The 12386-nt window shown below is 38.1% G+C and overlaps 1 protein-coding gene across 1 annotated transcript in view; it reads left to right on the forward strand.

Moving 5' to 3' along the window:
* ANO4 (anoctamin 4) overlaps positions 1 to 12386 on the forward strand; it is a 116096-nt gene that overhangs the window by 23839 nt on the left and 79871 nt on the right. Inside the window, exon 4 of the mRNA XM_053942483.1 lies at positions 295 to 453. Within this exon, the coding sequence (XP_053798458.1) occupies positions 295 to 453 (159 nt within the window). The remainder of the gene's footprint in view (positions 1 to 294; positions 454 to 12386) is intronic.

Genomic DNA, 12386 nt, shown 5'->3' on the forward strand with positions numbered 1-12386 from the left:
GGTGGGGGAGGGAAGTTTGTTTGTGTTTTCTATTCTTTCCTATCCCATCCCCATATGTCCAAGCATTTTCCTAAGACCTCCTGATGCCCCTTAAGATCCCCTTAAGTAGGGAAGTCTGTGCTCCTCTCAGATGAAGTCAGAAGCGCTGTATGTGAAGAGCCTAAAACTTGAACAGTTTGTTGTGATTCCTTATCTTTCCTGTTGAGTATTACTGAAAACTAATGATTCAAACAGTAACGCAGCAATTATCAAGGAAAATTAACATTACTGAATGGCTTGATTTTCTCTTTCCAGGAAGTACCTGATAAGAACAAAACCAATGGACTATATTTTAGAGATGGGAAATGTCGGATTGACTACATCCTTGTGTATAGAAAATCTAATCCACAGACAGAGAAGAGGGAAGTATTTGAGAGAAATATCAGAGCAGAAGGACTTCAAATGGAAAAAGAAGTAAGAGATATTCCTTAAAAAAACTTTCACGTTGAAGCTATATAGAATCTGGGGGTATGATTTGCTTACTCTGAAACTCCTTCACTCTGTTGTAGCAGTAGAAAAATGCTTTTAAGCCTGCCTAAATATAGGCCAGAGCAGTGCAAAAATGTAGCCTAAAGGAAAATCAGACACAGGGATTGAAGGCCAAAACAGGCCATTACAGACATCTTTTTCCATCTTATGCACAAGTAGGCCACAGAATTTCATCTGGTGTGCTGTGCAATACTAAAAAACAAGTGCTGGGTTTGAATGGCCTGAATTCTACTGAGTGCAATCCATATTTCTGCATCACATTTTCTTCTAGCTATATGCTCCACTATTTGCTGAGGCTCCTGGTACTCTTTCCAGAGACCTAACTAGATCCCTGGCTTCCTTTATCTGTCAGCTTAGGCAAAGAGACGTGAGAAGTATTTTAGTTGTTTGAAAACAAGCTTAAAGTTTCTCCTTCTGTCTTAACCCTAAGCATTGAAATAATTGGGCAGTACATATGAACCATTTTTATCTACGTTATTTCCACTATAATGTCCTAAATCGGTAGACCCTTTATGGACGAGAGTGTAGAAATTAATGCAAAGTCTCTAAAATTTATTGGTATGTTAGGTAGCAAGCAAGGTTTAAAGAGATCATATCTCTTTTGCCAAGCCTATGATCTTCCTTAAACTTTGATAATGTGCTTAACCTGGGCTTAAGCCTCGCTTCCATCCAGAATAGGTATTGCTTAGTGTTTACTTTTATTTGTGCCTGGTGGACTCACACTCATGCTAATATGCATTGTCATGCTGCCAGTGATGGAAATAGAAGAGGAATTTTCAGGTTATAGGCTTTGATCAATTATGTAGGTGTTACACATTATCTCCCTTTTTTCCACTGAATTCTCGGTACATGTGTAAATATTCTGTCTGTGTTCTTGACGTGCACACTTCTTTGGAGAACACTGGGGAGGAAAAAAGGGAAGCCTTTTAAGAGAAATTAAAATTTTTCTTTTCTTTAAATGTTTCTGATTGAACATAAGTACTGTATGTGCCTATGTACTGTATTACTGTGTATGTGAGTGTATTAAGAGCATTTTACTGGTTACACCAAAAGTTACCCTAACCTATTCCTTGAAATAAGCTGGAAGACATCATCTTCAGTGCTGCAGTACTTGATAGATGTTTTCAATGCCAGAGATTGTTCATTATTACATTTCCTGTATACATGCTGCTGTAGGAGTTGTAACCCAACATTCAAGAACATGGGAGTGTTGCTGCAGCTATTCACCTTCACATCCTAGAACTCTGCCCTGCTTCCACCAGGAGAGATGCTGACAAAGTCTCTAAAATTTGGGCAGTGTAGAAAATGAATGGGGAAGGAATCCTCCCTATTAATACGTATGTCCAATGGTTTCAAATAAATTTTTTCCTACTGTGTGTTTTTTGCAGATTTATTACTGTGCTAAGGTCAGCAGTGGAAGCTATGAAATCACTTTGTATTTTAAGTATTATGAAACTTATTGCAACATTCTGTGCTGAAAACTTTTTCAAACTGATGATTTAAGCGCTTGCTATAGAGGTTTTTTTTTTGGCTTTCAAGAACATTTATTTGGACTTTGCTGCCTAGGCTGCATGAGTGATCTGCCAATTTGATTATTCATTTCAGTTTCTATTTTGCTAGTGACATGCAGTTTTATTTCTTACTAATCTCATTTGCCCTTGGTGTGACTTCTTGCCAGCATCAGTAATCGTACATTTTCTAAACAGAGAATGATCAAAATGAGGTTGTGCTACATGATTTGGGCTAATATTTTTAAAATCAAGGGTAGCAGTATTTTTTGACCTAAAATTAAACCCTAGCATGTACATTTTATGATCACATTAGTTTCTAAATTTAATTAGAATCCTGAAGGAAATATGTACATTCTTAGTACACTCCCTCCCCCATCCCCAGAGATTAAGAACAGTGCTGCATAACACTTAGCTTTAAACTAATCTGAGTGATCACCTAGTGTCTAGATTATTTCTCATTATTTTTACTTCTCCCATTTTTGAGACTACACATAATTTTGAGTGTTAATTCTGGAAAAATTTAACTGCAGGTTTTTTTTTCAAGTTGTTCACTTGCAATATACTGCTTCCACTGAAAAAAAATTTTGCTCCCAGATAAAACAAGAAAACTGCCTATTGCTTTGGCCACAGAACATATTCAGAAGCAATAGGTAGTAACTGTTGGACTGAAAGAAATTTTTTACCTTCTGTGAATTTTTTGTGGTTGTTGGTTCATTCTCCTTTGGCTCCCAGCTGTTCATATCTTGGCATTCGATTGTGTTAGCCCTGTCCTTTTAACGTGAAACCATTGGCAGAGAGGAAAACTTACAGAGCTATCCACACTGCAATTTCAAACCCATATGCCTCACTGTAGGGAGGGAGAAGTGCACTGCAGTGGCTCACTGACAAGTACAGCACAGTGAAATTCCCAAGAAGTGGTGAATGCAGGGAGCAGTGCTCACTTAGCAGTATGAAATGAGAAAGTGAATTGAAACAAATTCACAACAGCTGAGATAACTTCAGGCACAATGTCAAGATCATGTAACTGAGAAAGGTCTGAACAGATATATGTTTCTAACTCTGAGAAAAGGTGATAATGTTTTGCAGATATTCCCCAACAAATTCACACTCACAGTCTTCAACTGTACCACACCACTCTGCCTTGGAAGTTCTGCCAGATTTGATGCTCAGTACATACAGTAATAAAGAATTAGGAGATCCTAGACCAAGGAACAGTTAATTAAAATAATGAAAATTTTAACCAAAACAAAATTAAATAATAGAGAAAAAATGAAACATTTTTAAAGAGTGAAAAAAATTAAAAATAGTAAAAATAAAATTAAATAGCAAAAATTTTTAATTGAAAGCAACACTCAAAGGGTAAATGCTAATTGAGTGGTATGGCACAAGACATTTTATGATGCTTCCTCCTGCTTTTCTGTGTATATTGGTTCTGGATAGGATGAGTGTATTGACCCTGTCACAGCCAGACACTTCCAGACCACATCCAACACATGTGATCACATGCAGAGATGCTCAAATAAGGTAATCAAAAATGTGGGTAATTCCTGGAAAATAGATCACATTTTCTTTTCAGCCAGGTGAAACATATCCTCTCTTGATTTATTCTCTTTTCCAATGTATCACAAGTGAGATAAGTTACTATGATATCCTGGCTCTGGGATCCTCGATGATGCTGCTGCTCTCATTTTTCAATACTCTTTGAAAAAGACTTATGTGTGGGGAAAATGGAGAGGACAGTCTCCAAGTGGAGCATGTTCTTATGGGAGATGAGGTACCAATCACACTGTAAGTTTGTAGGCACTGATACCATCTGTAAATATCACATGAGTCTCATCCCTTCCAGAACTGGTGGGCAAAAGGTTAACAGAGTGCTACTGTCCACATTCTGATGGTATGTTTCAAATTTATCTTAATACAATATAAACCTGAGACTTAGATCGACCCACTGACATGCAGAAGAGAATTACTTGTGAACACTTTTATGTAAAGAGAAAATATGGATAGTGTCTGTCATTCCAAATTAAATGTTCCTCCCTGTGGCCCAGCAATTTCTGGAAAACCTGTCTTTTTGAGAGAGAATGAAGAGTCAGAATTACTTAGAGCCCATGATATTTTTCACAAATTTATTTTATAAATTTAACCTCTTGGCCAAAATCTGGAGAAGTACCCTTTTCCCAAACTATTCCTGCAGCATGGATTACTGTTTACCTGTCCTAAATGACTCAGTTGCTGTCAAGAGTGTCTATGCAGTTCTGGTACACGGATACAGTATTGCAGCTATGTTTCAGTAAGATACTTTAAACTATACCGTGATAGTAGGTCATGCATGGAGGAAGCCAACATGCAGCAGCTAACTTGTATTACTCATTCACTTGCAAACTTTTTAAACTGCGCTGTAAAGTAATGCAAATACAGAATAGGGGTGAGAAATTTATGCTGGATGAACAAACACAGACCACACTTGCATGTGTAATTTGTATAAGAGAAAAAGAAGAAAGTAATCTTTCATTTAACTAAAAACAGTGTATCCTAAATGAATCTGATGTTGGGCTAGGATCTGATCATGTAGCCTTAGGAACAGACTACATTTAGTTTGAACATAACATGATTTTTTTGTTGTTTTTCTATTTCTCATGACTACACTAAACTATGTCATACAGAGTATTTCTATTATTAAATGGACTTGATACATTATGCTTAATGATTGTGTTCAAAGTTTTAATTTATAGATTATAAGTTGATTTCCTGCAGTTTACTTGAAAAAGCAATTGACAGACAAGTAGAGAGTGATAGAAGTGTAGTAAATGGGAACTATCCACATGAGTAGTGAAAATAGCATTCAGGCCTGCCTTTTATTTTATTTATTTTGTATATTTATGGTAACAAATGTCTCAGTATAAAAGCAATTAACTATTTTAAACCAATAGCATTCCTTACTGCCCGGCAAAGCTGGACTCCTCACAGCTGCTGCATGCAGAATGTGCTTCAGAAACTAGCTTCAGATATTTTACAAGTAACAGCCAATCCATTTGGACTTCTGCTGGCACATTGATCTTTGCATCTCCCTGATAAATGATGTCAGTGTAGTGCTGCTCCAGCTTTTGGAAGAATCCAAGTTGTGGGTTTTTGTGTAACATGCCTGATTAGAAATTTAAACTTTGCCACCATAAGTGTCAAGCTGTCACCAGGGCACCTCTAATTGCATTTGCTCCGTGCCTCAAGCAGCAGCTGACATTTCTGGTGCAACATCTGGCAGCAAAAACACAGCTGGTCTATACAATAGGCAGTAGAAATACATAATAGGTGTTCTTTGGGGAAAACCCAAAAGGACAAGAAAGAAAAGCACAGTATAAGCTTTAGTTGTGTTGTAAGAAAAAATATCTATTAGTGGGTATACTCTGAGTCTCAAGTTATGTTAACATGACCCTAGAAGTTATATTTTGAAATATTTTTCAGTAGTTGATGAAATATGATCACAGAACACTATTATTTCATGACTTTTCAAGTTTGCAAGCAGATGTAGCTAGGTTTCTGAAGAGCCAGTAATAGCTGTGTAAAGCAGTTTCTTTTAATGTAGCTGTAACTTCATGCTAATGGGGCAGGACATAAGAAGCTAGAAACGTGTATTCAGTAAGATACTTATATTTAGCAGCAAGTTGGAGTCTGCTTTCAAGATGATGAATGTTGAGAGATATTACAGATGACAGAAAGAGCACGCAGAGTATCTCCGTGACTTTTAGCACATCCCTGAGTGTAAAAGGAAAATAGACCTATGACCATGTCAAAGTGAGGTAAAATTTAGAAATAAAGAACAAGGAAAAAGCTAAGAACTTCAAAGACTGAAACTTCTGAGCACTAACTGTGTTCAGAAAGTGATGATGTGAAAGAGACATTATAATCAACAGCTATTGCTTCTGAACTTAATTAAATACTATCAACTTTCTGGAAAAAAAATGACACCTACTCTTTTTTGTTGTTGTTGTTAGTACTGCAGAAGCAAAACAGTTATGAGAGACTGATCTGCTTTTTTCTGGTTTGTGCGTCATCAGTGCAATTGTTCATGAGATTCCTGTTACATAAACCTTTTTTTTTCTGATTGTGATTCATGGGGAGAAAAGAATTGAGCTGACTTCCAGACCCCAAGTGGTGCTTGCAGATCTTAGAAAAGGTGTTTTATAAATGTAGCTTATGTAATTTGGTTCTGTGAGCTGCACACAATAAAATCTCAGTGCCTTTATAGCTGCTTCCAAGTTTGTTTTTCAGTTATGACTTCAGCTTATCCAGTTATTGAAAGAACAATAACTTTTTTTGTATTTTATTGCTCCTATAGATGTAATTCAATCAACCAGGCATACATTTTAAACCAGAGTCCTTAGTCTATAGTCAACTGACTTTTTACAGCTTGCCAGGAGAGTTTGTGTGGTAGCCAGGAGCAAGCTGCAGGTCAGCTGGAAAATCTTTTCCTGACTGATAGTTTTTATTTGGTGCTCATATCCTTTCCCTGTCATGTTGAGCTTACTCTGCACGTATCAAAAGCACCCATCCACTATAGAAAAGGGTGGCTAGGGAAAGCTTCCACCTCTGAAATTATATCAGCTGTCCTCTGAGCTTTTTGACAGAGAGAAAGATAGCTATGAGCATGCCTATGTGAGATATGTACTAGGAAGCACTGGGATAATGGTGAGAGTGGTGATTATCCCTTCTGTGCATGCATGGTAGGTCAAGCAACACGCAGGATGTCACCTATGGCTAACAGATTTCCTTTAGACCAAACTGCCATTTGGACAAAACTAGGCTTTCTTGATCTTTGGAGAAGATGAGACCTTGTATTGGGTTTGCATGGCAAGATTTTGGTGGTAAGTGGGGCTACAGGGATGCCTTCTGTGAGAAGCTGTTAGAAGTTTTCCTGACATCTGTCAGAGCCAGTGCCACACAGATCCAAGATGAACCTGCTTTTGGCCAAGGCTGAGCCTGTCAACAACAATGGTAGCACCTCTGTGATAAAGTATTTATAAAGAGGAAAAAGAACAGCAGCCAAAAGAGAGGAATGAAAATATGTGAGAAGAACAACTCTGCAGACACCAAGGTTGGTGAAAAAGGAAGAGGAGGAGGTGCTCTAGCTGCTGGAGCTGAGATTCATCTGCAGCTCATGGTGCAGACCGTGGTGAGGCAGTTGTGTCCCTGCAGCCCATGGAGGTCCACAGGAGAGCAGATATCCACCTGTAACCAATTGAGAACCCCACACTGGAGCAGGTGGATGCCCAAAAGGAGGCTGTGAGCCTGTGCGAAGTCCACACTGGAGCAGGCTCCTGGCAGGACCTATGACCTCCTGGAGAGAAGATCCTATGCTGGAGCAGATTTGTTGGTAGGACTTCTGACTCATGCAAGAGACCCACACTGGAACAATCTGTTCCTGACAGACTGCATCCCATGAAACAAACACATGCTGGAGAAGTTTGTGAAGAACTGCAGCTTGTGGGAAGGACCTAAGTTCAAAAAGTTCGTGGAACACTGTCTCCTGTGGAAGGGACCCCACACTGGATCAAGGGAAGAGTGTGAGGAGTCCTCCTCCTGAGGAGGAAGGAGCAGCAGAGAAACACGTAATGACCTGACAGCAGGTCATACACTGGGTAGGAGGAAGTAGAGAAAAGCTGGAGTGAAACTGAGCCTGGAAAACAGAAGGGTTGGGGGAAGGTGTTTTAAGGTTTGGTTTTATTTCTCATTATCCTATTCTAATTTGATTGATAATAAATTAAACTAATTTCTCCAAGACAAGTCTGTTTGGCCCATGATGGTAGCAGGTGGGTGATTTCTCTTTTTCCTTATCTAGACCCGTGAGCTTTCTCTTTGATTTTCTCCCATGTCCTGATGAAAAAGGGAGTGATGAAGTGCCTTTAGTGTGTATCTGGCATGCAGCCAGGGTCAACCCACCACAGGTGTAATTCAATGTTACCCCACTACTGTGACCAGTATCAAAAATTCATAGCTTTCATAGACTCTTGTAAGTTGTTTCAGTGTCTCACTTTTCTGATCCCATTATTCAATATGTAAATATCTACAGCTAATGAACTTACAGTACTAATTATGCAGCCTGCAGGCTCTGTATTTTCATAAGCAGCATAACTATAATTATTAGCAGGTGCAGTTTGTTATTTAATGTTTTAAGCACTGTGGCTGGTTGTAGCCACAAATCAGGGACAGGGACATCAACATGACATAAACTGTGCCTGCAAAAAGGGAACCAGACTGAAATGCAAACCTTACCACAAGCAATATAAATGGAAGTGCTTCCAGCTATTTAATTTTAAACATTGGGCTATTAATTTCATCCCAATTCAGCCAGAGCAAGTGGAAATCAGACTGGTCTTATTATATAATACACATAGCAAAAGGAGTCAGCAATATTTTACAGAAAAATGTGTTGGTACAAGCAGAGCAATGTCCTTTCCGAGGGAGTGTTCTGTAAAAAAAAAAAAAAAAAAAAAAAAACAACAACAACAAAGAAACCCAACATGGTCACTAAACAGTAGAGAAGTTTCCAGCTGCTTGAACTTCTCAGGGAAAAGTTTTAGATTTTGAATGCTATGTCCACTGTACAGCACAATGGCAAATTAGAAAAAAAAATTGAGGAGGTAAATGAAAGTCTGGATAGATAGGGTCTGAATTCAAATTTCAGAATGCAGTTCTTAAATGTCTTGATTATCTGAGGAAGACCATAAATTAATATGTTTCTGAGTTGACAAGTGCCAGCCTTTAACAGGGCTTTGTAAAACTAGTACACTAAGCAAATGTTGCTGAAAACGTGATCCACTTTTCAAAAAAAAATATGGCTTTTTCAAGGAATAGGGAGGTAATACAGAAAATACATAGGTAACTGAATAGGAATTTAAAAGCCACTGACATACTTCTTTCAGGAACAGGTAAAATTTCTTGTCAAAGAGTTTACTGTCATCAACGTCCACAAATCAGAACACCAAAAATCTTTTGAAGGAAAAAAAACAGACAGGCAATAGATTAAGAAAAAAATATCACAGTTATATATGAGATATCCCCTCTATATCAAAAATCACCTTTACCAGAACCGGTCTTAAACAGGAATTATTTTTGAGGTACTGTTTCACCTGCCAGCAACATCAGGAATAAGCATAATGCATAAGGCTACAATCACTTAATACACAGTAAGAGTTTTCATTGTCCAAAGGTGACATGACTGGTTTGCTGCAACACTCCCTTACAGTAATGGCTTAATAAGCAAAAATCTAAAGTTGTCTCTAGGGAACAGAAAGACAGAGAATATATAAACCCATCAGTAGGCTTTGTGTTCTCATTTTATGTTAATGATTTTGGTGTTGAACTTGTCTTGAGAAGACAGCACGGTATTTGCAGCATTATGCATCTAAGACAAATAGTACTGATTGGTCTCAGGGACATTTACATCTTCCCCTAAAGCCTTAGGTGGTGTGGGGCTGCTCCTCTGAAAGTAGTGCCAAGAGGGAAGCATGAACCTGGGAAGGACAGTTCCCTTTGTCACTGCTCTTGGCACAAGGACTCCAGGCCCTCTCATTGTCTGATTTTCTTTGTTATACAGAGTTAAGTCAGTGATGGAGCAAGTGGAGCATTGGTGCTCTGTGCCTTGAATTAACTGTATCTCAGTTGTGGGGACAGAACAAAATAGAACTAATTACATCAGGGCTTAACTTCCTTGAAAAAGACCTTTCAATTTATGGGTCTCTGGGCCCAAATGAAATGCAGAATTATCCATGCATATTTACATATTTGTTTCTTGCTGCTTGAGTGGTAATGAAGTGGTATTGTAAATGAAGTTTTAAAAAGCCTGACCTGAGGGAAAAATGCTTCTGAGACAGCCACACTAGCTGAAACTTCTGTCAGCCAGTTAGTCATGTCCTCCTGTTTAAAGTCTTATCTGGTTTACAAAACTCTCTTCTGTGCATAAATTATCTTTTATTTTGTTATCTGAAACCTCTTGAAAGAATGTGTAAAAGTGCATTTTAGACAAAACAGCGAAAGCCCTTTTGTTACTTCTTGGAGCTCTTCATGGTACTGTACTTACTACTTGTCTTGTTTTTGTTAATAGAGTCAAATAGACCTTTCCATTTATAACAAGATTGACTCTCCTTTCTTAAAATATAAGAACTTTGTGCTTACTTTTTTTGTTTAAAAGCCATCTCTTACACTTTTTTAAACTTCAATTTTTTTCAGAAAGAATAAAGCCTCCACAGTGAAAATAGATAGGAGAACAAAATGGAAATATATACACCTGGAAACCATGATACTTTGTCTTGCAACATGCAAAATTCATGTTCTTCTCCTCAAGAAATTTGTCTTTTCATATTTGGACTTCTGCATCTTTTTGTGCCTTAAAAGTTAATAATCTATTCTGTGACCTCATTTTCTGGGGAATCTGGAGAAGTTCCAGAGTGCTGGTGGGAAGGCAGGTCTGAAGGTCAACTTGGTGAAGCAGAGCTGTCACCAATGCTCGATCAGGATGGCCATGGCTTTTTTCTATAGAATTCTATAGGTTTTCTATAGATAACAGCCTGGCCCTTCATCACTAGAGTTCTTGAAGTTGTGCTGTGAATGCTCTTGCTATTGGAAACAGTGACTTTCTGAGACAAGATTGGATTAAACAAATGTCCTGAAACAGCAGTTGAGAGAATAGAAGCTGTGATTTTTAGAACATTCCAGGTCAATGTTCTTGTGCAAATTTATGGATTTTATCATCATTAGCTTCAGAAATTCACAGGAGAGAAGAATTCAAGTAATGAAATACAGAAAGTACTGACCAAATTCAAGAGGCCTTTTAAAGTACAGAGGACACTGATGGGAGGCTTTGTTATTTAAAGATCTGCATTTGCCAATGTCTTCTCTGTGGGAAGAATGAGTAGTGTGGGATGGGGGAAATGGATGGCAGCCAAGGCCTTGTACAATGTTCCGAATCAAATGCTGCTGCTGTGATGTGTCCCAGACAGCTGAGCAGAGCACTAGAGGAACCCATGAAGGTGCAGTTGTAGGCAGTAACGTGTCTCTGCTACTGCAGAAGTTGATGTGGGTGCTGAGGAACAGGAGTCCAGGAAAAATAAGATGGTTTTACTGCAAAGCCCCAAGAGGAAAAAAAAAAAAACCAACATATTGACTGTAGCTGTCGACAATGTACATCATCTGACTAGGTAGGAACAAGCCCTTAATATGCATCAGTTCATCTAATTCTGAGGAAAATAGAACAAATAAATTACACCTTGAAGGTGCCTGTTCCTCTCCTGTCTGATTGCAGACATCTAAACTTAGTTGCCCTGAATCACACCTGTGGTGTCTTATCCTTGGGAGTAAGCCTTCAGGGAACTTCTCAGGATCAGTGGGCTCAGAGACATGATAGTGCCAATGTTTTAATGCAAATATAGCGGCCTGCCAGTATCCAGCAGGGAAAACTGGGTCATATACCTGTCACACATCATATCTATAAACTACTCAAAATAAGCTTTTTTGTTTGCCCTCTGTCCAGGTGTTATCTATAGATTTATATTAATAGATCTGTGGATTGCAAGATCATCCCCAATACTGGTATAATGTAAATTATGCAACTAATGGAATTGTGTGTCAAGTGAAAATTTCCATTCTAAAACCCCCAAGCTATGGAATGGATTAATGTTTCTGCAGTTTTTCCATTATTTGACATTTTTTGTTCTTTGATGTTTTGACTGGCAATTGGTGACTGCTTGCCAAGCTGATTTACATTTCCATCTTGGGCTGGATTTTCGTCTGTCTTATGAAAAAAAAAAATTCATGTCTCCTACTAATGTATTATTCCAGCCAAAAGGCACAACATAAAAGTTATTTGGGAAAGGTGAGCGCTTCAGAGTTTTGGGAAAGGGGGGAATTTGGAATGATGGTGAGAAAGCATAAAAGGACACTACAATCAGAATGTGGAGGCATATCCACATTAAGTCATGGCAGATATGTAAGAAAAGCCCCCTTCTCATTGTATAGTTCCCACTATAAAAATGTGACTATGAAATCACTTTGGAAATACAACACAAGCCCTTAACATCTTGAAACAATTGTCTTGTATTTATGGAGAAGGTCTTAATAGAATGCAGCAAAGGAGAAAGGCAAGCAATTAATAATCACTAGTATGGATTAGACTCAGCAAAGAGTTTTAGCTGAGGAAAGCAAAACATTTTGAATATGTGAAAATATTTCATTTAAACAGATTCAGGATTAAATACCTCAGATTAAAAGACTGTACTAGTTGTTAAAAATGCTATCTTTACAAAAGAGATATAATCCAGTGAAATACCAAAACATGATATTTTGTATCAACAGTTT

Source organism: Vidua chalybeata, chromosome 5 (genome assembly GCF_026979565.1).
Source record: "Vidua chalybeata isolate OUT-0048 chromosome 5, bVidCha1 merged haplotype, whole genome shotgun sequence".
NCBI classification, from domain to species: domain Eukaryota; kingdom Metazoa; phylum Chordata; class Aves; order Passeriformes; family Viduidae; genus Vidua; species Vidua chalybeata.